The sequence below is a fragment of the Hippocampus bargibanti genome, linkage group LG01 (assembly GCF_051943395.1).
Source record: "Hippocampus bargibanti isolate YZ-2025 linkage group LG01, ASM5194339v1, whole genome shotgun sequence".
Lineage (NCBI taxonomy): Eukaryota > Metazoa > Chordata > Actinopteri > Syngnathiformes > Syngnathidae > Hippocampus > Hippocampus bargibanti.
In genome coordinates, this window is record NC_142734.1 from 11,621,687 (window position 1) to 11,648,091 (window position 26,405).

The 26,405-nt window shown below is 42.3% G+C and overlaps 1 protein-coding gene across 6 annotated transcripts in view; it reads right to left on the reverse strand.

Moving 5' to 3' along the window:
* Window positions 1-22,191: 22,191 nt before the first annotated feature.
* The window catches only part of cacna2d3a (calcium voltage-gated channel auxiliary subunit alpha2delta 3a), a 120,589-nt gene continuing 116,375 nt past the window's right edge, over window positions 22,192-26,405 (reverse strand). For 4 of the 6 annotated variants that reach the window (XM_088996039.1, XM_088996049.1, XM_088996031.1 and 1 more), the window contains one exon: window positions 25,735-25,874. In XM_088996039.1, coding sequence (XP_088852165.1) covers window positions 25,748-25,874 — 127 coding nt within the window. In that variant the 3' untranslated portion in view covers window positions 25,735-25,747. Of the gene's footprint in view, window positions 23,977-24,097; window positions 24,181-25,734; window positions 25,875-26,405 lie in introns of those variants that run through there. The other 2 variants (XM_088996076.1, XM_088996066.1) reach the window with 1 other exon arrangement.

Below are 26,405 nucleotides of genomic sequence, written 5' to 3' on the forward strand. Positions count from 1 at the left end.
GGTTGCTCGAGAGCCGGAGGTGGGCTGCCCCGAAAGCATCTTAGTTGTGGTTAAATTACGTGCGGCGCTCAACAATCCGCTGACAGTGGGTCAGTAAATGGAACCATTAATCATATTGTTGTCGGAAGACGGGGATTTTCAGTGTGGGCAGCAGAGTTGGAACTGCATGGAAAAAAAACGGGCCTTGTCACAGGCTGCTGGAGCTCAAATGGAGAACAGAAGAGAAGATTAGGTAATAAGAAACGAAGGATTACACGAGCTGGAGAAATACGAGAGGAGTCACCGACAAGGCGATTGAATGAAAGTGCAGTTAAAGAACTAACAGCGAAAGGCTTGAGAGTGGTTTCGTTCTTGGTGGTGCTTTGGCCTTTCAGAGTCAGTGGAAACGTGATGCGCTCATCCAGCTTGCTGCACTAGGCACACTTTCAAAATGTGAAAATGGCGCGCCATGTAAATGAGTACTGCTTCAAGACCGACATGATTTTTATTTTGGTCAGGTGGCTGCAAAATAAATCTGAATCCAGATACATTTTAGCAGTAGACTACTACTCTATTTAAAAAAGTACATATTTGGATCCAGATACTTTAATTTATGGTAACCAATTGACAAAATAAAACACTTTTTCTCCTCAATTGCTTTTCATTGTTAGAATCTGACCATTGTCATCTGACCCTGTACACCAAATACATTCTGGCATTGCTACGATTTGTGTAGTACAATACAATACAATACAATACAATACATATTGATTTATATAGCACTTTAACAACAGCTAAAGCCATAACAAAGGTCTTAACATGGACAGCTATCATATATACAGGAAATAAAGCAGTCACATAGTTAGGAGAAAGCACCAGGGAGTGAAACCAAGATCAAGTCAAAGTCATACTGAGTCGAATGCCAAAGAGTACAAGTGACTTTTGAGATGGATTTTAAAGATCGGCAGTGAGCGAACTTGCCGAATGTTCAGTGGCAGGTCATTCAACTGAGTGGGACCAGCAAAGGAAAAGCCTCAATCCCCTCTGAGCCTCTGATTAGTTTTTGGCACATCTAATAATGTCTGGATAAGCTTGGAGAGGTAAGGGGGAGCGAGGCCATTTAAAGATTTGACGACAAATAAGATCTTGAAAATAACTCTAAAATGTATAGGGAGCCAGTAAAGGGATGCCAGAGTAGGAGTTATGCTCCTCTTGATGCTCTTGGATGCTCCCTCTTACGAGTACCAGTCAAAAGCCGAGTAGCAGCATTCTGGACCAGCTGGAGACACGTGTACCCCACTCCCACCTATGGTCCGCACACACGTGATGCACGAGGTTTCTTGAAGTGCTTAAAGCCAGCATGACTCTTGTAATAGCACAACAAAATCCAGGGGATGCAGTGAGCTGAGGGTGGAGGAAACATGACACCCGCAGGTGCAAAGGTAGCCACTTTGCTCAGCCGCAACCACCTTTTGCTTTTAAAGTGTTTGGGCGCACGGCTGTGAAAATATTTTTTTTTTCTGCCTGCTGTGTGCAGAACAACACTTTCTTTTGCAGATTTTGGTCACGGAGCAAAGGATTGTTATTTGGGAATCGTACACATAATTAAAGTGAACCGCAAGTGTAGACTCACGTCCAGAGAGCAAGCAAATATTCCAACTTGGATCAGTTTCTCAAAAAAACAGATTTTGAATTTATTGTTTTGGTTTTTATGCTTTACCCCCATTAAAACATGCTGCTTATTCTGTTCAAGGTTAAAGATTGCGCTGATCCCAAACCGACATTGGTGGCAATTTTCACACCTAAATAGACTGTATTGACTGTGGTAAGAAGCCAGAACGCCTGGTTGTAACCCAATGCACAGGTCAGGTGAGAAAATGCAAACTTCCCAAGTTCTTCTCCAGGAACATTAATATTCCTCCAAGGTTTTTAAAGGATGACTACGTTTGTGTTTTCTTAAAAGCGAGCAGCTGCTTAATGTAAGGCTATGTGCCTTCGCTGACCGCCGCTTCTTAGAATGAAGAAATTATTTTATTTGTGTTCAGGCAGTGGAACGCAGTGAAAGGGTAACAACCACACTAATCGACACACTACATTTACACGAGAGTTGACCATCTGTGAAACGAAACCTCTGCTCAAGCGTTTTTTTTCTGGTTAAACAGGCAATATAATGGTAGGGCGGGTGCATTCTTAGGTCCATACGCGTTTTCTTCGACTGCTTATGTTGCCACATCAAATCAGGGCTACATTGTGCATAGCGAAGTGTCACTGGTCAGAGCCAAGGCAACGCCATAAAAACACACACTTGCTATTGATCTGGGCACCTTTTGCTCAGAGAAGTGAATCCATGAGCTGTCAGGTTCAGCAGCTCTGGCAAGACTCAGCCTTGCTCCATTCCAAGGTTCTTACTGTAAACGCGGTGCAGCTACAATCGGGCCAAAATGAGTGTGCCCCGCAGTGCTCCATTTAGAACTATTTGGGGCTGCGGTTGTGTGTTTTCAAGAAGAAGGGCAGGACGCCACACCGTGACGTTGCAAACAGTCTGGATTGGATCAACGAGACGAGCTGGTGCCACACAGCTACCAGCTCTTGCTTGCCTCGCTGCCAGTTCTATCCCAGTGTCCTCCTGTAGAAAACCACTCGCACCACAAGTTGTTTCAACAGGGCACCACGTCGGCTTAAAATAGAAAGTTTCTCAATGTGCCATGACTGAAGCTTTTGTCCTACTATGCACAGCATGTGAGAGCAAAAGAAATGTGATTACTTTTATAAATCAACGTCACTAGAGTTACTGTTCTCATTTTAGGAAATATTGGAGCAAGAGGGTTTGATTCTGGGTCAAAGTGCTTAGCCCCATTTACCCTGCAATACGCACAATCATTACAGAGTGCACACGTGTCAACTCAACTACAAAGCAGAATAAATGATATGGCATGAGGTAATTGCAAAGTGGAAACGTCAACGAGAAGAATAGCTGCCTGCCTGTGTGTGCATGTGTGTGAATAGCATAGTGTTGCAGCTCATCTCGCTTTATTGCTCACAGATGTGGAAAGATAATCACTTTCATAACGGAGGATTCCAATCTGTTATTTCATATTAAATATCTGGATGATATTAAGTGACATTTTTCTTTCAAGGTGTGCTTTAAATCAATTTACAGAACTTGGATGACCAAAGTAAACATTGACAGTGGCGCCTGGTCAACATTCAGACGTGTATATATTTCCTTTTATCTTCAACAACATAAAACTGACAACACCATTCACATCAAATCATTGGAATTGGAATTAAACATGTTTCTCCACATTGTATTTGAGAAATGTTGTCGCTTACAAACTTTTTGAATCAAACCTGCTCTTTGTTGCCCCTTCCATGTGGATGACCAAAGTAAACATTGACAGTGGCGCCTTGTCAACATTCAGACGTGTATATATTTCCTTTTATCTTCAACAACATAGAACTGACAACACCATTCACATCAAATCATTGGAATTGGAATTAAACATGTTTCTCCATTGTATTTGAGAAATGTTGTCGCTTACAAACTTTTTGAATCAAACCTGCTCTTTGTTGCCCCTTCCATGTGGACAATGCAAGAAAAACTCACCTGGCTTGCCATGTGTGTCCCCATTGAGATCTAAGGGCCAGGTCAGTAATCAGTAGCTGATTTATTCTGTCAGCATGCATGTGAAATGTTGGTGTATTACACGAAAGTGGTCTTCTGTGCCCAGTTACGGTTAACATTATTTGTTAGCGTAGTGACTGAGCTTCCTTTTCCATCCACATTCTGCCAGTTAAATGCCACCGTTACCTCACTGACTGTTGACAGCCTGAAACTGAGTAGTTCACGATGCTAAAAGATAAAACGCTTTGCAAAAACATTTCCACAAATGTGATGATGTTATAGTATGAGAAATTGTCTTACAGGGAAATGAGATGTTGACATCTCACATGCAAGTGAGATAGGAAATTTTAAGCTTTCTCTCCACCGCTTGGCAGTAAATACTCTTTTTAACTTTAATAGTTACAGTTTGTAATTCTTAATCGAGCATTAAATCATAATTTACTTGTGGGGATGAATATGTATTAGATTTTACAATTGTGAAAAACTAAGATAATTTAGCATAAATGTGCAGAATTTCATGGCAGTGTTCCTTTTTATTTTTTTCTGCTTAAAAATCATTTTCTCGACCTGGTTCTTTGCAAGTTGGCTGTTGTCAAAGTATAATTACACTTTTCTTGGAAACAATTGCACGTTTGCAGGGTTTTCCCTTCCTGAGGCTTAGCATTCCATTACATTTCCAAACCAACGAGGATTTCTTTAACAACAACATCCCATTTGTCTCTTTCTGTTGCTTAATTAAACTTTGGGGTTAAGTGAACACCATCATTCCACTCAGGATAGAACATGTAAAAGCACATTTTTCTGCAGTAAGAGGAAATGGCAGAGGAAGAAATCTGACAGTGACGGATGCTCTTTGGGTGTCTCAGATGAAGTCAATGTTTGCATTAATGAAGCACACCAAGTGAAGTGATAAAGTTCGAGTTTACTGGGAGCTTGGTGGGTTTGACTTCTGGGGCCAATCAATCAGCAGCGAGCCACTTTTCGGTTCCAATCTATTAACGTGCAGTAATAATACGATTACAACAAAAACAAAGAACAGATCTCTGTCTTTCCGCTTTAGTAATTAAATCAACCACTGAATCAATAACCACTGGGTTATTGATTCAGATTCTTTTCTAACATGTGAAAAGTGCTTGCGACAGAGGGTATGGCCCTCGATTTTGACTGTGAGTGCGCACGAAATAAAGTTATGGAACATTAATTTATTTACATTCACGCTCAAATGACAAGCCTCGCCAGGGAAGAAAAATGGGTTTTGGTTTTGACATCTGCGTTAAAACATTTGAATCAGTGCAAACACGAACACGTGACTGTGTGTGCATGATTTGGGGTCGCAATGATAAAAATTACTTCAGTGTAATCTTATGCAGTTACCTCATTTACTGCCATTCACAAATTTATTCGGGAATTGAAACTATAATGTGGAGCGCCATTCCCGAATTAGTTTGGGTTTTGTTTTTCTCTTGCTTGGGTGCTGATTAAGCGCTGGCCAGATTTCTGCAATGTTTTTTCCTTTCCACAAGAAGCAGAATTTCCCATCTTTGCATGTTAACGCTTTGTTCCAGCTTCAGCTGTGGTTAAAGCGCTATATAAAGCAATATGCACTGTATTTTGGACAGCCGCCCTTATTTCAAGCTCATATAACTACAGACTCATATCATTTAGGAATTAACTCTTTTTTTCTCATGATTAAATGTTTATGTAGTCCGAAAACGCAATATTCTGTGGGTACTGGAATTCGAGTAGTGACGTGCAGTCAGGGGAGTCTGGTGAGGCTGTGCCTCACCTGTCATCATGGAAATATCAAATGAAAAAATAAATTAAACAGTTATATTTATTTAGTGATTTGTACTTTAAAGTTCTTTTCCATTTAACTTCACAATTTTTGGATTTTTTTTTCAAAATCACTGAATTTTCACGTTTACCGTCCAAATACTAAGCAGAGACGAGCGGTGAGGCAGCAGCTGGCTGAGCCTCACCATGGATTGCGCAATGACTATGCGAACTGTGCTGGCTTGCTCTGCAGTGAGACCGCATTGCTGTCCCTCTGCATATCACTATTAAAGTGTTCAATCACTTTTAGTATATGAACTAAATTTCTACAGTTTAGCTGCATGGTGTATATAATGTACAGTCACTCTACATTATAAACACTGTACTACAGTGTTTATTTTATTTTATTTTATTTGCACAGGTGAGGCACACAGTTCTCCTGCCTCATGACAGGGGGCGCTGGTGATTCCAGAGAGTCTTCTTGCAACTCCTCGGCTGCACAATAATAGAATTAGTGACAGCAAGCTACAGTAAACAGTTAGCAAGTGAATTGCAACCATCCCGTCATTGTTTCGTGTTGCTTGGCCTTATCTTCAGAATATCTAAATTGAAAGGATTTTCTAAATTGGACTTTCAATCAAAGCAGGAGATAATCATGAAAGGAAGACCAGCACCGGACTGTATAGCTCACAAAAGGTGAGGGATGGATGTAAATCTCCTGGACATTCTCAGCTTTTTGGCTCAGAAGGATCTCATAAAAACTATTCCTGAAGTGACAAAGTGGCTTCAGCTAGTGCTCACCGTTTCAGCTACTACAGTGTCAGTGGAGCGGTCATTCTCAGCACTGAAACGACTGAAAACATACAGTCGGAACAGGACTGATCAAGGACGACTTTCTTCACTGGCAGTGATATCCATTGAGACAGAGAGACTTTTAAAACTGACAAAAGATAAGGAAGGCTTCTACAAAGAAGTTATTGATGCCTTTCTTCAGAAGGAGCGGCGCATGGACTTCATTTATAAGTAATGGTAACACGATAACGTTTTCTTTTTTTCTATGCTACAGTTTGTATATATAAAGAATTTTGACATGACATTTTAATCAAAACATTTTAACTGTTGCCAATCAAATGGTGAATAAGCTACTCTTTATAGTTCATATGTTAGTAAATCTGAGTGTGATGACGTCAGTGCCTCAGCAGCCACGAACCTCATCGCACGTCACTGAATTCGACTGACAATGACAAAAATCCTGGCACTGGAGTGGACACATTTTTGCACGTCTGGCAGTGAATGAGTTAAACTTCAGATGAAACATGTCCAGTTGATAAAAACAAAAGACAATGGCAACAATAAAAACAATGGCAACCGTGGTCTTCGTCAGTCCACATGAGCTGTGGTGAAAAGAAATCAGACACTTATTTCCAAAAACAATCATGTCCATTTAGTCATGCAGTTGTGGAATAGAGAATGTCATTGCCAGTGTTGTTATGAAGGATTTCCGTTCATCCAAAGAGGTTGCGCAGCGACGATTTGGACACGGAGAAGAGGACACATTCGCTCATAATTTTTGAGGGTGGAAAAAAAAAAAGAAAATTAAGAGACCACAAGATATTTTTCCACCCGCCCAACGGTTTGGCCTGGCTTTTTTTTCACATGATCGACACTCTGGCAAGTGACAGCCACCATTAAAAACTTGACATAATGTGTTTAAATAGGGGTTGTACAGTGAGTTCCTCGTGATTAATGAATATACACATGGCACTGATGGGAAAATGACAGGAGATGCAGGTAATGTCTCACAAGAACTAAGAAACCACAAATCCCTCTGAGGGCAAAAATTCTGTCATGGAATATTTATGCTTCCTATTTTGCTTCCAGGTACGGTGAGATTTGCTACGTGTTTGTTTGCCCTGACAAAGACTAAAAACATTTCAACATGCAACGAAAACAAATTATCGTAGATCTTCCCTGCAGCCAACTTGGTTCCAACTACTGTACTTGATACATTTTTGTTTTCCCTTTTTTTGGGGGTTGCTTCGAGGCTGACCGGAGTTTATGGCTTCACGAGTGTGGTTTTGGATGAATCCAGGAAACCGTTAGACTTTTGGGACCATAAAGAGAACTTGATCTGTTTTTACACTATGAAATCACGAATCCTTTCTCAAACTATTAAACAGTGATAAATAAATAAAAAAGAATCCTGTGCTAAAAGTCAAGACCAAGACAAAGACCAAAGAAAAAAAAGGAACCATAAACCCAAGTTGATCTTTTTGGGTGAACTAATTACCTTCCACAACAATCAAGTTCAGAAAATGGTTACCAACTGTATGTCTCACATTAATATTCACGTCATAATTTCAGTCACATTAAAACATGACCAAAAACCGTCAATCAACACAATTTTGTTGGATGTTGCTCTTAGTTGACCACAATTGTTCGCGGTGCATGTTGCGCAATCTAAAGTTCAAATCAGAGCGACAGAGTTCACGGATGACTTTTGAAAGCTTTCGGCGCACCGCAACCTGCAGCTCTACCATGCGAGCTGGGCCTTTTTTTTCATTAGACTTGGCACAGGACTTCAACACAAGACATAATTCAGCATTCGGTTGCCATTTTTTGCTTTGGTCGAGTGAAATCAAACTGGAGGTGCAGTGAAATGCGATGATTCAATCTTCACCATGCATAATTTGATGAATTACAGTTTGGCATGTGGAGCAATAAAAATAAGCATTACCTGCGATATTAATTAGGGTTCTGCAAAGACTCTAAATGAAACGAGTAAGCAACGCCACTGCATTGTATGAGAACACAAGCTCTTTCCATTGAGTCTTAGAACACAGAATGGATGGAAAGAAATTTTAACGCAACACTTATGAGATATCTGACGTCTCTGTACCGGCATGTAACCATTGATCAATGATCACTCGCTGACCCGCTCGCTGTTGTACCGCATCGAGGGGCCAGCTCTTTGCTGCCATTTTGACATCCAACTTGCAAGAAAGCTGAAGGAAGTTTGGATCATGGCCCAGCATCATGACAGACTGGCGCAGAGCCCGATTCTCCAGTCCCTGCCTTGGGGCCTGCAGGCCTGGGGCTGGAGCGTGACAGGGCCCCGCTATCAACACCTGATGAATGTGTTCTGGCTCATGTGTGTGCGTGCGCGTGGACATGCCCGTGAACTAGCTTTGGACGCACTTATATTTATTGAATTTGAGAGAGATAAGTTAGGGAAGATTGTATTTGGTCAATGTGTCATCCCAAGAAGAGATGTACACACTTATCACACGAGAGCACAATAAACGTGTCGTAACGTGGTCACACCACAACATTAAAGTTATCTCAAGTTGACGTGTGAGATTAAGGAAGACATTATTCGTCAGCGTCAAGAAGAAAAGCACGACTATCTCATTCTCGATCCTTATAGTTTTCCCTGAGTCTGGAGTTCAAAAGAAAGACTTTATACACAATCAGATTGTCTGGATGGGATCGGCAGATGTTTTGCATTTTCAGGTTCAATCGTTGCACGTTTTGTTATGGTTTAGTTTAACAGCATAAAACATTTTCTTGTTTTTGTTTAGTTGTTTTACTCATTTTTTTTGGGGGGGGTGGGGGTGGTTAGAGCCCCCCGCTTCCACACATCTGTGTATAAAATCTTCATCGGGATACCCGGGAGAATTTTTGTGGATTTGATTCTTTGTTGTTGTTGTTGTGTTTTTTTCATATGATTGAGGCCCGTTCAACTAAAGAAAGTTGATAGTTGGAGATCTAAAATCAGATGAGCTGAAAAAGTGAATTTGTGACAACACTGACGGCACACTGTGTACAAAGGCACATCTCTCCTTTTTTCTTAAATGATTTTTAATTTCATACATACATGTAAATGAACTGTTAATGCTTAATGCTTGAGAACTACCTGTACTGTATTTCAGCAGAATTTGCCTTCTCTTGTACAGCTCATGCTTTTGCAACAGTCCAGTACAACCTTCCGCACGTGCATCAAATGGCACAAATAGCTCACTGTCTACAGAAGAGACCCCCTCACCCCCGTCAAGTTCCGAAAATGACAGAAGAGAACGTTTTTAGGTGGAGTGTAGAGCAATTTTGGGCCTGGGCCATGTCCATAACATTGGATTGTATTTCATTACACGGTACCTATTGAGGGAAACGACTCTAAAATGTGTAGAAAGGGCTGAGTAGTCATGGAAAAGAAGGCATGAAATATAACTGCCTCACCCGTGTGTGTGTGTGTGTGTGTGTGTGTGTGCGTGCGTGCGTGCGCGTGTGTGTGTGTGTGTGTGTGTGTGTGTGTGTGTGTGTGTGTGTGTGTCTCTGCTTCAATTTTCGAAACTTTCTTGCAGTACATGTATGTGTGTTTAACCCACGCGTGTGTTTATGTGAACATGTTGGATTAAGATATTGAAGCTCTCTGTATGGCGGACTCTGAAGACACAGGTGTTTTCAGTCAGACTGTGGTTTCTTAGTCCTTACCCCAAAGGGTTTTAAGAGACTGATCGTCCTTTTAGACTTATACCTCTGCGCTAGAGCGCCAGAGAGATTAGCCCACTGCAACTCACAGAGGCCTTTTAACTGTTCATATACAGTCTTTTTCTTATTTCTGTAAAGTTTGGCGTTCATGTTGCAAGATTTACTGTTTCCCCGTGGATGCTATAAAGTCATGGAGCCATCAAATGCTTCCTGCCCTTGCTGTAAAGTTCAGAAAACATAACACACTTGTCGCAATATTTCAACCGCAGTGCACGCCTTCAACCAGAGATAATTTTGAGCAAAGAGAAGAAAATGTTGTTAGAGACATGGGAGGAGAATGCGGTTCTCCTGTCCACTTGTAATATATGGCTGCTTTGCACAGCCTTTGGCCCTAAGACAACACAAATCGCTCTCCTACATGGACACAAGCATGTACGCCCACAACCACAAGCGTATAGCATGAAGACAGACCCGCCTCGCATGGGCAGAGACTAATGTGTGATGATGAACCCGTAAAGAACAAAAAAAGACCTTTTAAAAGCACTCCAAGTGAAGCTCACTAAGGTTGAGAGAAATGACGGTGAATACATAGATGTGGTCTGTGACAAAAATGAGTGTAGCACACTCATGTCGTGGTACACTAACCAGACCTCTGTGCAAGCAGCACAGGATTGGTTCCCACTTAGTGACGGTGTGGATGTGGGTGAGAATAGTCATTTGTCTCCACATATACCCTGTGGCTGACTGGTGACCAGTTCAGGGTGGAGTATCTCTTCCATCCAAAGCCATTTGGAATAGCCTCTACCAACACGCCGTGGCCCTGTTCAGAATAAGCGGTCTTAAAGATGGATGGATGGATGGATGGATGGATGGATGGATGGATGGATGGATGGATGGGTGGGTGGGTGACAATGGGGATCCTCTTCAACCCTGAATGGCTCTCGACCCTCTTTCATGATTCTATGTGCATCTGTAACAGCTTAAAAAGTACCTTATTTAGTAATTTGGTTACAGGTAAAGCAGGTTAAAAAGCACCTTATTTAGTATTTTGGTTAAAGGTAAAGCAAATCGCATAGTTACATTGGTTTACAAATGGTATACATCTAAAATGATTATTTAAACAAGGAACGGCTGCTTCGTTTTGTGTCAGACCGATTTACATTGTTGGACAGGAAGTTGTTGTGCGCCTATGTTTGTATTACCTCTGGGCATTCGAAGTAAACCACGGTTGAGTCAAGATGCACACCACCGCGGGCGCAACACATCCAGGGCATTGCGAGGGTCCGGTTTAGCGGCCTCTGTATTACAATCCTACTTTTTGCAGATAAGGTGGGACTGTTTCCTTTTTTAAGCTGTGATCTCCAGACCTCAATGGGATGATTCGTAACTGAGTGTAAAGCGCTGCAGATGAAAATCAGCAAGTCTAAGATCATGGCCCTCGGTCGAAAAAGGGTGGAGTTTAAGTATCGTGGGGTCCTGTTCATGAATGAGAGCGGGGCGGGTGGGGGTTCAACAGGCAGGTTGTCTGCTATGTTGTGGAGGCCTGGGTTGTTCTGATGTGAAGATTGATCAGTCTCTATTGACTGGTCAATCTACATTCTTCCCAGTTCCATGTTTTATTGTTAAGTTTGTGAACATTCAACATTTTAACTTTACACCTTTTCAAAGGATGTTATTGTATCCATTCCAAATGGTGTTCAGTTTTTGTAGATTAATTGAGATAAAAATTTTCAAGGCAAATCTCCCAGTGTGATGATGGCAATCTATTTTTGTTGTTGGTGTATGGTGGAGGAGTCTTCATCTGAGGCAGTTTTCTCATTTTTCAGTTTTCTCATTATAAATCCACTCTGTCTGCATGTGTCTTCTCGGTGCACATAAGCACAGGCTTGGAGCTGTGTTTATAATTAAAAAAGAATTAAATTGGTTTCCATTCATTTCCTGCCGACTTGCCTTAACCACAAATTGCCCAAGGTAAACCTTTACTTAACCTAAATGCTAATTAAACCCTTCACAAATCTTCACATTTGGATTTCTATTAAGACTGTTGATTTATCAAATTCACAAGTGAACATTAAGATGAATATCAATTATATAAGACTGCTTTCGCAATTCCTTGTCTATTTCTGGCTTGTTTGCATACCTAAACCTTTCTGTTTCAGTTGTAGAACAAAGTGTGACTTTGTAGTCGTTTTCCCTACCCAACAATGACAAATATAGCCTGGAGATTACAAACGTCATTAAAAATAGCCTCTCTAATAAGCAATCAAACACAGGAGACAGAAACGTAAAAAAAAATACGGCATCATTCAGTGTCTAAAACAAAACGTTACTGGACACCATGGCAGACAACTCTGAAAAGTTGCGTACCCGGCCATAAAGTTGCCTGCCCAATTTTTCACAACTTAAAACACAATAAGATGACTAATCGCAAAAAAACTGTATTGCAAAGTATGAAAGATTGTTTTTATGAAGGACATACTTACCCCAAATGCTCCCTTGCTTAATTTATCGTAATATCGTAAATATCCAGTTGGTCGTTTGTCCATACACTGTTCGTCATTTTGTACAATGCAATGTTTGCGTTGCGTCATCTGCTACAACCTACGTGAACTCCTCTTTCCATGATGCTTTTAATGTATGTTCAATTTCTAAGCTCTTTTCAAAACTCTCACGTACACTTTACAGTCACGGGATAATGTATGTTTGCGTTTTATAGCGTCATAAATTTTGTTCGCTTCTTTTGAATCTTTCTTCTGGTGCTGAGGTTCTGTGCGTCTACTTTGGAAAATGATATGCAAATACATGACCTTATAACGTTCGGGAAAGACGGAAGCACAAAACAGGCTTCTGATTGGCTGCCGTGCCGAGTACGCAAATTGCCAAGCGAACTGAAATTCAGACATTTCCAAACTGAATGAAGATTTTGAAATCTGAATAATTTATTCTGATTTCGAAATCTTTGTTCAAACGTTTGCTTTATTAAATAAAGCAAACTTTTGATAAAAAAAAAAAATGTTTTTTTTTTCTTGAAGAAGTTGTCGGCCATCCGGGCTGAGATATTTTGTAATTTGTACGCCCGACGGAAAAGTTGGACGCGATTTCAAACACTGCATCATTTTAAAATTTTGGCAGCCCTGACTGTTTTAATTACAACCTGAACATAAACTGTGCTTCACAAATGAGACAGCTAATTAACTGGCTCCACAGGCCTCTAAGCAGACTCGGAAAGCAAATGGCATCACCAGCAAGTTCTCTGCAAATCACACAGTGACCAACACTCGTCTGCTTTGACGTCACATACCCGAAATTCTGTCGCCAGTTATGCCCAGAGAGAGCAGGGCATAAACACAAAGCATGTGCCTGCCCCGTACATATGAAGGTGCAACTTAATAATTAATGCGTACAACAAAGAGCAGTGCTGTCTACAAAAAGTGAAGTACAACTTTATTGTGTGTATATATATATATATATATATATATATATATATATATATATATATATATATATATATATATATATATATATATATATATATATATATATATATATATATAAAATCCTCGTCTCACCCACACATATCACAACTTGAGATTGATGAGGTACAACACAAATTCCGAGGTGAAGGGCCCCAGGCTGCCACATCAGGCTGCCACATCAGGGGAAGAGGTTCAACCAGAGATTGGGAGGCAAGCCCCAATGAATGATGAGATTGGGAAGCCAGCCCCAATGAATGAAATGCTGAGCGAGGCAGCAACTGACCTGAGAGATAAGATCATGGCAAGAATGAAAAAAACTGGGCAACTAAGAAACCGATTACAACGGCTATGTGAAGTACCACCTGAAAGTCTTATGGAAACTGTGAATGCAGCACTGAGAACGATCCCGACCGGAACGATCCCAGAAACTAATGAGCTCAGCATCAGTGATCGAGAGATGCTTGACTACAAGAGCAACCATGAGAGCCACGAGATTCATTACCCACCATGGAAAAGACGGTTGGAGGCCAAGATCAAGGTGGCTCGGAAAGATGTGAGTCAATTGACGGAGATCCAGAGAGGTGTGAATAAAAGGCCAATACCCAAGAGGTACATGCAGATAACCATACGAGAAGCACTCGAAACTGCCAAACAAAGACTCCAGGCCTTGTCCAGTCGCCTAAAGAGGTACACGAAAGAGAATGAGGCCAGGAGAATAAACAGGCTGTTCGCAACACAACCTGCGAAAGTGTACGCTCAGTGGCAGGGTTCTAACAGCAGAGCAGACCCTCCAAGGCTGGAAACTGAAAGATACTGGAAAGGCATATGGGAGAAGGAGGTCGCACATAACAGCAGTGCACAATGGCTGGGGACTCTGAAAGAGGAGCACAGCAACCTCCCTGAACAGAACCCAGTTACCATCACAGCGGCAGATATACAAGGAAGAGTCTCAGGTATGAAAAACTGGACGGCACCAGGCCCGGATATGGTCCACACCTACTGGCTAAAGAAACTCACAGCTCTCCACGAGCGCCTCGCAGCACAAATGAACCAGTTGCTGATGGATGGGACTCACCCAGGATGGCTAACCGAAGGGCGAACAATCCTGATCACGAAGGATTCCTCAAAGGGTGCAGTTCCTTCCAACTATCGGCCAATAACCTGTCTCTCCACAACATGGAAGCTCATGTCACGCATCATTGCGGCTAAGATAAGTGGACACATGGATCAATACATGAGCAAAGCACAGAAAGGCATTAGTAGAGATACTAGAGGTGCCGCCAAAAATCAGCTGCTGGTTGACAGAACAGTCGGTCAAGACTGCAGGTCCCGACATACCAACCTGTGCACAGCCTGGATTGATTACAAGAAAGCATATGACTCGATGCCACACACATGGATCACTGAATGCTTGGAGGTGTATAAGGTCAACAGGACCCTGAGAGCCTTCGTTGCAAACTCGATAAGGATGTGGAAAACCACACTTGAAGCCAATGGTAAGCCACTAACGCAAGTGTCCATCAAATGTGGCATATATCAAGGTGATGCACTCTCCCCACTGCTGTTCTGCATAGGACTGAACCCCCTCAGCCAGATAGTCGCCAAGATAGGCTATGGATACCGCCTCAGAAATGGAGCTACGATCAGTCACCTCCTCTACATGGATGACATAAAGCTGTATGCTAAGAGCGAAAGGGACATAGACTCCCTGATCCACACAACCAGGATCTACAGCAGTGACATCGGAATGTCATTAGGGCTGGAGAAATGTAGTCGGATGGTGACTAAGAGGGGCAAGGTAGTCCACACTGAAGGGGTCTCACTCCCTGAAGGAACAATAGCAGACATTGAAAACAGCTACAAGTACCTCGGTATACCACAGGCCAATGGCAACCTCGAATTGCAACAAGGAAAGCGGCGACGACGAAATACCTCCAACGAGTGAGGCAAGTCCTCAGAAGCCAGCTCAATGGCAAGAACAAGACCCGGGCAATAAACAGCTATGTCCTGCCAGTGATCAGATACCCTGCAGGAATAATAAGGTGGCCAAAGGAAGAGATTCAGACCACGGATGTTAAGACCTGAAAACTCTTCACCATGCACGGAGGGTTCCATCCCAAGTCCAGCACCCTGAGACTGTACACAAGCCGTAAGGAAGGAGGCCGGGGACTAGTGAGTGTGAGAGCCACTGTCCAGGATGAAACATCCAAGCTCCTTGAATACATCAAAGAGAAGGCTCCAACGGATGATGTACTCAGAGAATGTCTCAGACAATGGGGAACAGAGGATGAGGTGATCGAAGAAGGACAATCATGGGAGGAAAAGCAACTACACGGGATGTACCACTGAACCATAGCAGAAGTGGCTGATCTCAAGAAGTCCTATCAGTGGCTAGAGAGGGCTGGCCTAAAGGACAGCACAGAGGCACTCATCCTGGCTGCCCAAGAGCAGGCCCTGAACACCATAGCCATAGAGGCAGGGATATACCACACCAGACAAGACCCAAGGTGTAGGTTGTGCAAAGAGGCACCTGAGACAATCCAACACATAACTGCAGGGTGTAAGATGCTGGCAGGGAAAGCCTACATGGAGCGCCATAACCAGGTGGCTGGCATAGTCTACCGAAACATCTGTGCGGAGTATGGACTGGAAACCCCAAGGTCAAAACGGGAAACACCTCCCAAGGTGGTGGAGAATGACCGAGCAAAGATCCTGTGGGACTCCCAGATACAGACCGACAAGATGGTAATGGCCAACCAACCAGATATCGTGGTCATAGATAAAGGGGAAAAGAAAGCCGTTGTCGTGGATGTAGCGGTCCCGAGATGGAAACATCAGAAAGAAGGAACATGAGAAAATCGACAAATACCAAGGGCTCAGAGAGGAGCTGGAGAGAGCCTGGAAGGTAAAGGTAACAGTCGTGCCTGTGGTGGTCGGAGCACTCGGGGCAATGACCCCCAAACTCGACGAGTGGTTGCATCAGATCCCGGGAACAACATCGGATATCTCGGTCCAGAAAAGCGCAGTGCTGGGAACAGCACGGATACTGCGCAGAACCCTCAAGCTTCCTGGCCTATGGTAGAGGACCCGAGCTAAAAAATGGGGGACAGACACCATCCATGGTGGGTGAGACGCGGATGCGCGTTATATATATATATATATAAATATATATATATATATATATATATATATATATATATATATATATATATATATATATATATATATATATATATATATATATATATATACACACACACATATATATATATATATATATATTCTACAGCTGCCACCGCTACAGCCAGCAACGCGAACAGAGACACAGGTCCGTGCATGATGATTTATTAAGCTACAACACAAAGCACTGGTCCTAAAAAGAGGACGAGTGGGGTGGGGCAATGTGAACCCCAACAATGGCGAGAAGCAACTCGCACACGGTGGTGCAGAAACAGAACAATCCCAAAAGGATTACAGGATGTGAGGGTGGGGGGGGGGCTCAGACCGAGCACCGAAGACAAAGTACAGGGTAATACAAAGTACAAATACAAGTTGACAGCGTCCCGTTTTCGTACCCGCTGTCCTGAAGATGGAAGGGGAGGTGTGGCCCCGCCCCCAGCTGTCAATCTGAATGTGACAATATCGAACAAGTTGGATGTTTATTTGCTGGAGCAGCATTGCACAAAATGACGATACAAGCATGACAGCACAGCAATCGGGGGAGGGAGGGGTGTTCACCAACGCCGAGGCAGAGCGAGTGGGATCGCCGCGACGCAAATGCCGCGTCGGGCTCACGGCCGGCGTCGCCGCCTCTTTGAGACAGGTGACCTCTTCTGGCTTCTCCGTTAGCAGGGAGAGCGATTTTTGGACAGCTGGTTTTTTTTTACAGCTCGCATGCGTGGGAAGCCGTGCAGAAAGCCTGTGCGCCGACACAGTAATAAAGATCGATAATACAAAATATAAAATGATTAAAATGACACCAAAAGTTATAAGATTTAGAATTGAACTGTCAACATTTTGGTATATAATCGTATTCAATCGAAAACGTTGCTTAAAAACAACAGATTGACATCGTATAATATCTTGTCGTATAGGAGATATCAGCGTGTCGTCATTTGTTACGATCACGGGATCCTCGCGTCAGCCATTTTGAATGCTTTTCGATTTACGGATGTTTGACTTACGACGGTTTTGTCGGAACGGAACCCGGTCGTAACTCGGATGTTACCTGTATATTGTTGTTTCGATTTAATACTGTTTTTGTCAACCCACAATGGCTGGAAGAGGAGCAGCAATTGATTTCGTTGCAGATACACGATTAAAGCCATTTTCAAGACGGACTTTTAAACAATAGATGGATATCATTAAGAAGGCCTGGACAGCTCTGAAGCTAGCAAAAATAGCTAATAATATTGCAATTTCGTGAGGTTATGGTGAATCCACACGTTCATAGTAAAATTTCGAACAGTTTAATGAGAGTATTTCTTAAGTTTCTTCAAGTCACAAGTTATTTCCTGACCAACGGCATCCTCAAGTGGACGTGTAGTAAATCACACCACACTCGCAGCTGTGGATTGATTCAGACGTAGCACTACTGAAGGCCTAGGAGTGGCATGCACGGCCCACCACTGACGCAGACAGATTAAAACGAAAGAGAGTGGGAGAGAAAGAGGGGAGAGATAGAGGCAGGCAGGGGGCACGGCGGTCTATAAACGTCACACTGTAGTGGTGAGTTAAACCTCAGTCTCTGTGATCTCAACCTCAGCCTTGCTGCCAGCCAAGAATCAAGTGTGAATATTGGCTCTATCCCAGTCGTACACGGGATGGTTGTGTAACCTAATGCTCAGACACGCACACGGCCACGCATGCGCCATATGGCGAGAACGCAATTGCTTCCCCAATACATTTGAACAAGATATGGGTAGCGTAGTGAGTCCACGTGCCACCGTAAAGAAACACATGTACATACGTGCATGCTAATGTGCCAAAATATTTAGTCCTGTCCACACCTCCCTCATAGATGATAGGCTTCGGCAGCTCTCCAGCAGAGGTATAAGGATACAAATCAAACATGACAGATGGACATGAACCCACACACAGCCGTGCGTGCGCAAATAGACTTGAAAAAAAAAAAAACAGAACATAACGAGAGTAAGGCCAGAAAGACCAAAAACAGCCCAACATCCATCATCACAGGCTGGGATTTCCATGTTCAAACACACTATGGCCTTTGGCCTGAGATATCGCTGAAGTGTGCGTGTTCCTAAAGTTGTGTTGAATCCATCAAGATGAACTGGAAACAAACAAGGGGCTTGGGGCAATAATATGACAAATTATACTGTGACGAAAACATTATCTGTTGCTGTTTCCTCCATTGCCTCCCTGAACTCCCAGTTTAGCTTTTACCACTTGCCAAATCGAACTCCCATCTTAGTCTTGCCTTGCTGCTCCTCTCGATTCCTCTGAGCCTTTCTGTTGTGCAAGTCTGCACTCTAAAACACAGCCTTTATGCAATTGAGTGGCAGAGACAGCATATACAAAGCAGTCGGCTTGGACTCCACTTCCTGTTTAAGTGAGCCAATGTGTCTCATTAACCGAACTGGGCTTTTTTGACGTGACAAGCAACTATAAAGACAGACGGGTTGGACTTTATTCATGTTGAAAAGTCTCCTTTTACTTGTATGCACAAACATCGGAGGGAATGCAAAATAACGGCTGTCCTGGATTTGATTTGTCAATGTTCATGCTCATGAGAAGAGATTTCATATGAACCAAGCGTTTCTTCATTTGACAGATCTTTTCTTGCACTGCAGATGACTGTAGCACCGCATGTTCTGTCTGTCTGGTTTTGTTTTCGCAGCAGTTGGCTCTGACCAATGTTTTCTCTTGTCCCCATAAGGGGGTGCGCTGTACTAGATGAGGTGGACAAGAAAGCAAATTTGTGAGCTTATTGGTAATCAGCTCCCAGTATTTAGCTCAGTGCCCACACTAGAAACATGGCAAAATGTTTCTTTTGTTTCTTTGTATGAGGTGATCGTTGTTGCATCCATCCTGTCTCAGGCCAGTTAAGGTTTACTCCCATTTTTTGTGGGGGTTCAGAAAGACTTTACTTAGTTTGAACTAAAACCCATTATGCAACTTAACAAGTATCACGATTCTGAACACGTTCAAGCACGAATAGACGACCATGTATGGAAAACAATCATCTTTCGCGTTGGTTCTTCCCCTGGGTGTGATCGAACCCCAAAGGTTCGGTGAATTGGTCCCAGGGGTTCGACGGAACCTTTGTCGTGGTGGGTAATGCACACCCAACTCAAGGTGTCAATCACTTATGACACGCCTGCTGGTTCATTTTGTGAACTTTTAAAAGAAATGGACACTTATGTCTTAAAAATGAATTTCATTTGTATTATGTCATTTTCAGTTTTTAAAAAAAATGTTCTAAACATTTTTATATTTGACTATGGTCACTTTGGTGAATGTTCATATAAACTACAGTGGGGACTCGGTTTACGAACGCCTTGCCTTACGAACTTTTCGGTTTACGAACGTTAAATTTATGAAAATTAGACCTTGGATTACACACTACTTTTCGCGATACACACCCCCCACCACGGCTGGCGGAGTTAATCTTCAGCGGAAGAACACCAAAGCACATGACCGAACAGCGCCTCAGCCGGCCTGCCTTTCCACACCGCCTTTCTCTGAATGCACACGTCGATCAGAGCGAGCGAGAGAGAGAGAGAGAGGGAGAGAGGGAGAGAGAGAGAGAGAGAGAGAGAGAGAGAGAGAGAGAGAGAGAGAGAGAGAGAGAGAGAGAGAGAGACGTTGATCGCCTCCAAGGAGTTTTTTTACAGATACTTTTGCTTTTCTGGGACCGAAAAAGACACCACAGGCTCGTGTTCAGCCGAAGAAGACGCAAAACAAAATTACAGTCGAGGAGAAGAAGGAGATCATTGAGAAACACGAACGAGGTGTGCATTTGTCTGATTTAGCCGCTTAGCGGATATGCTAAGTCCATTTCAATGTGTATAGTTGTGTTCAGCTGATAGAGGCTTGGCATGATGTTACCCTTCGATCCTTGAAAGCAGCATGGAAGAAGTTGTGGCCCACATGCATCCTTGAGAGGGACTTCTTAGGCTTTAATCCTCATGACTCTGTTGTTTTGGACGACATTGTTTCCATTGGACAGAACATGGGACGCGAAGTGGATCCAGATGACATGGAGGAGATTGTTGCTGACCATAATGAGGTCCTCAACATACAAAATTTGATTTGCTAAGTGGAATGATGTGCAGGCTTTTATTGAACAGTTCCATCCAGAAAAGACTGTGGCTATGAGAATCATCAACATGATGAATGATAATGTGATGCCTCAGTTTCGTAAGACCTTACAAGTCAGAAAGCAACAGGTGTCAATTAAGAGCCATCACAAATGTAAATAAAGTGACTTTATTATACAGTGCAGTGTATTTCTTTCATTACAATACAATAGCACATTTATTATACATAGAATAAGGTATGTTGTGTGTAGTTTTAAGGCTTATTTAGTTGAAAAATATATTTTATGGAGACCTGGGAACGCATTATTCTCATTTTAATGGTTTCCTATGGGAATTTTTTTTGGGGGGATACACACTTTTCGCCTTACACACTCTGTCTGGGAACCAATTAAGTTTGTAAGCCAAGGTGTCACTGTAGTTGGGTTCGGTATCTCTGAGAAGGTAGCGCTAAAACCTGCGTGTGATAAGTGTTGCCATCTAAAGGCTCAATTCGGAACAGCAAATTAGTATATGAGTACCGGTAATTGTCTGAATGAGCCCGCCAATGTTCTAAAATGGCGACAATCGACAAAAGGAGGAAAGTTGGACTATTTCTTCTTACATCACAACTGTGTCAGCCTCATTGGTAAAGAGACAGTGACTGTTTCAAAAATGTCAATGTGAAGCGATTTATTGTTGTTATATGTAAAGAACGTCCATGAAAGTTCCCTCCTTACATTTTTAGCACAGAAAATTTGGACCCCTTTGCAAAAAGTTTGGACACCCCTGTCTTAGACTTTGGTTTTTTTCTCTGTATGTGTCCATATGTGTATATGTGTGTCTGCATGCTCATTTTTGCAACTGCAGCCAACGAGAGTGATAGATGTCGACAGAGCAAAAATAATTAACTAAAAGAGGACAGAGGAGGAAGGCGCTGTCAATGATGCTTAGAGGTAAAGGGATAAAAGCCGAATCTCCCATGTCAACAAAAAATGCACCGCATGACAATTATGCTGCAGAGTGCACAATCCACAAAATACCTGATGGACAGCAAAAGAAAGACAAGATGTGAAAAAAAAGGGAAAAAAGAAAGACAACTAATCACAAGATCATTTTCTTTCACTTTTGGTTTCTCATTTGAAACAGTCCATCAAATGTATATACAGTAAAGTCTCGTTATATCGATATCGGATATATCGATAGTCCCGGTTATATCGATACTATTTCTATGCACGCACGGAGAAAATTACATGCAAACAGGGTCGGATATATCGATAGTCCCGGTTATATCGATATTTTTTCGGACTCCCTTGAATATCGATATAACGAGACTTTACTGTATTTGTATCTGTATATCATTTACAGATACAACACTTATTCAAAGACAGCCTAAAAATAATGTATGGTAAGCTGGTAGTTGTTACGAGATAAACAACTCAATACTTCTCTCCGCTTTATGTCCCAAAACTTGAGGTTCTATTTGTTGGTAGATTATGATCAAATATGTAAAGTATGTGTTCTCATAGCACCATAAAGGAAGGAGCGCGAAGCATTTATCACTTACTCAACCGGAGGGCTGCAATTGTAGCGGATCCCCAGGGAGTGGAGTGCTTTCCATGAGTCTGCCTTAACGCCGATGGTGTGTCGCAACACACTTTCGTCGAAGTCATCTGGCAACCAGGAAGGAATCGCAGACCGGATTCGATGTGTGTTGACCCCAAACAGCTCTCAGCCCATTATAGAGTGATAAATGACCCAGCAGCGAGACAGAGAGTCTTTGGAGCATTGAAAGAGGAAGAACAGGATGAACTGGGAGTGATTACAGTCGCATAGCTCTGCTCAAGGGACACAACTGTTGAAACAGTACAAGAAAGATCAGACTTGAGCAGTGAGCTTTACTTTGTCAAACTGGGGTGGCCCTCCGAGGCGACTGGGTCAGAGGTGCCAAGGAAAAGAGGGAGATGAAGCATGTGGTCATGGGGACCTTCAAGTTGACAGCCACGGATGAGGCGCCTGGGATACTCTCGCCGAAAGTCTGTGGTTTATTATTCCTTGCACTATTTTGTTTGCACAAACACGATATGATTGATCCTACATGCCATAATATTCTTTTGCATGCATGTACGCATATGGTCTGAAAATCAATATCTCGTGATTGTGTCGCGTGGTTGAGCATTTGCAGATGTGTGTTGCTGTTGAATTTGATGGCTTTTATGTGTCTCTTGGTCGATGAAAGAGTCCCTACTCAAAGGTGTACACTGAGGACAGAGGAGCAAAACAACAAATGTACACACACACACACACTAACACACATGATTGCCACATTTCCATTGATTTGCAGTCCCAAATTGGAAGAACTAAGAAAGTAAAACATGTAAAACCTCAAATCTGTCCGCAATTTGGTAATTCTAACTGAATCCAAAAGGTCTTCATTCTCTTTTGTATCTGGCTTTATTAAAAAAATACACCAAAGGACGAATATCAATGAATAGGTTTTTTAATTTAAAACAGATTCTTATCTTACAGACAGCGACAATACACTGTCTGTAAGATAAGAATCTATTTTAAATTAGATATCAAGTAGACAGGATGAACTTAATACAACTATCAATGAATAAGGCAAAGCTTTTAACTACTTACACCAGAGGACTCAAAAAGTTGGTTGTCACAATTTATGGGTATGACGAGTAAATTATATTTTTAAACCTTTTAGCCATGTTTCCTCTTAGGTGTAACAAGAATTTTATTCACATTCTTATTTATTCAAGAATTGTATTTTAACAAAACAGAATATATATGAAAGCGAGGGACAATTCAACACTTCTTTTTTTAAACGCCGGCCACATGTACAGTCATTCTCACTTAATTGTTTTGAAAATATTCAGAATGATAATGGCCTGGGAAAAGTTGGTACCAGAGGTGCACCAGTCTTGCTGCTAATGGGTGGTCCGTGGCTTAAATGCTCACTTTGGAGTGTCAGCGAACCCACTTTGTCATCAACCTCAAATCTGAACAACAACAAAGCTCTTGTGCATGTGATATTGCTGTAGCACCTGACTGATAACACAACATTAGAGCTCTCCGTCCTTTCATGAATATCTGTTGTCTGCTAAATCGGGAAAATGACCTTTAACCGTGGTTAGGGGAGCTAGAACTGGAACGCTGGGAATTTTTTCTTTCCTTTTCTCCAGGTTGTTTCTTTTGCATAATTTCTTTGTGACCGTTTTACATGACAAGTCGATTCGACACAGAATAGATGCACAAGTGCAGCCAGCTGTGGTCACCTGGGGAAGAGCGCCAGGAGGATGAGGAGCAGCGTTGCAGAAAAAGATGGTGTGAGAGTGTGAGCGCCTCCACACTCCATTGAGTTCTCCTACAGAAAGAAGTGGGCCAAACATGATGATCGAGAACAGATATGGAACATTTGAATACAACCCGCGTGCTGGCTCAGCTGAGACGGCAAGATACAGATAATTCAAAGAGCAGGCAAATACCTCTGGGTGGAACGGGTGACATGTATCTGGGCGCCTCCTATCCTTTTGCGTCTTCAGTCTCTCACACTTCAGAGATTCGTTATGTGAGGGGAAAGTTAAGGCAGTTAAGTGTAATGATCAAATGCATACAATGTGTGCCAAAAATCACAAGGCACTTCAATTTCCCTCTTTAGTTCTTGCTCTTGACCATGGGCAACCATTGGACATTGGCGTACCAACACTGCCGCCCCGGCAAAAAGTCTGTCTGTCGGTCTGGCTGTCTACCCATCTATCCGTCTGTTCGGCAATTAATTAATTTGTTTATTTGTTTATTTATTGGCAATGTATTTATTTGTTTGTTTATTTCTTTTTGTGCTAAATTTGGACTGTAATGCTGATTTAACATCAAGTCCAATTAAATCCGGGGCAAGTTTCTCAAAACAGAATTTGGTCTGCACAGAGGAATGCCAGCACGACTGATGACAATTTAGAACTCCTAGAGCTGACGTTCGCAAAAAAAGGAAAAGTTGATCCAGAGGTAGACATTGTAACTCCACATCAACCAAAACGTGATTCTGAGAGCAATAAACATTTCGTTATTTCAGTTGATTCAAAGGTTTTAGATCAGTGGTTCTTAATCGAACCCCACCAGTTTGATATGCTCATCCACCGAACCCTTCTGCCAATGACTGTGCCTACTAACTGCAGTCTAGACTGTGGGGTGGACCTCTGTGGTGGAGGAACCACCGAACCCCTGAGACCGACTCACCGAACCCAGGTTAAGAATCACTGTGTTAGATTAGATTAACATGATAAATTAACATGATACAAAGAATCCACAAAATCAAGCTTTTTTTGCATGGCGGCGGAAGTAGCAGGCTGTTTTGAGAAACTGGACGTGCACAGTAAAAATTTTACGACAGGTTGGAGGCAGTGTGATTGCCAAAAATCCTCATAGACAGGGGTTGAATTTAGTCAGAGACAGAGAAGCATCATGCCACCACATGCACATCTCCACATATGCCCAACTCTACCTCTGAACATACAGCAATCGTCACGGTAATTATTTATATTTTTTTCCTATAATCAAAGTGAGATGTGAATTCACTTGAATGAAATGTTAATGGATTCCATCGTTGGTGAGCCGTCCTTACTTGTGTCAATGTGGCTACGAAAATAAATAGCGTATTTTCTGGTTTATAAGGCACACCGGAGTATAAGGCACACCCCAATGAATGGTGTATTTTAAAAAAAAAATCCATGTATAAGGTTCACTGGACTATAAGGTGCACCTTCAATGAATGAAAAACGTTTTCCAAATATAATACATATATAAATAGATAAATGTTTTCCAAATATAAGGCACACAACCTTACAAGGCTCTACAGTAGAGGCTGTTGTGACGCACTACTTCTTCTACAGGGGAAAATGGAGTCGTGGCTGCTGACAATAGTTGCGAGACCTGTCGTGGTTCAATATTATGTCACATATAAGGTCATCTTTTGAAGAAAATGAAGGCTTTTGGGTGCACCTTATACACCGGAAAATACGGTACAGCCATGAACAGCCGCGTGACATCCCAAGCGCCATTACTGATTTTTTCACATCCGTCTGAATGATGCAGAAGGTGATGTGACCAATAGCCCAGTGCTTTTACACTCCGCACATTTCTTAGTAAAGGATATACATAATTTCAACGGGATCCATAGTGATTGGCTCCAACATGCTGCAGTCGCATTTATTGTCCACCACCACCATGAAGAGATTACTGCTGGGGATCTGCTGGATGACAAAGGACCTGCCAATCACAGCCAGAGACAACGCCATTGATAATTGTAGTTTAGAGAGGTGAGTTGCGATGACACATATGTCTATGGTTTTGCCTCCCGCTCTGGTGGAGCAGAAAGAGTCGACTGGACGTGCATCTAAACTCATTGCCAGATGTCAATAGACACAAAGACACAGGAGCACATATTATCATCAAGATCCTCAATCTGTCCTCTTCTACTTTTCACTGAGACGCAATCCAAGATAAATGTGAATGAAGTGCGACCGAACATAAAACATGCCGAAGGAGACAGAGGGAACAAAGCCTCGTTCATCGCTTCGTGGCTTGCTCAGCACCCATTGGACAACAGTTTACAGTCAACTTTATGAAGAAGAGAAGCCAGAGAAATGATCTGTTTTTTATCTCCTGTTATTTGACTGACAAAGGTACCAGAGATATCTGCACCAGAGACAATGACTGTCAAAAAAAAAGAAAAATCATTCAAATCAAATCAAATTTTCTCCACTATAAAGCACACCTTCAATGAATGTCGTATTTTAA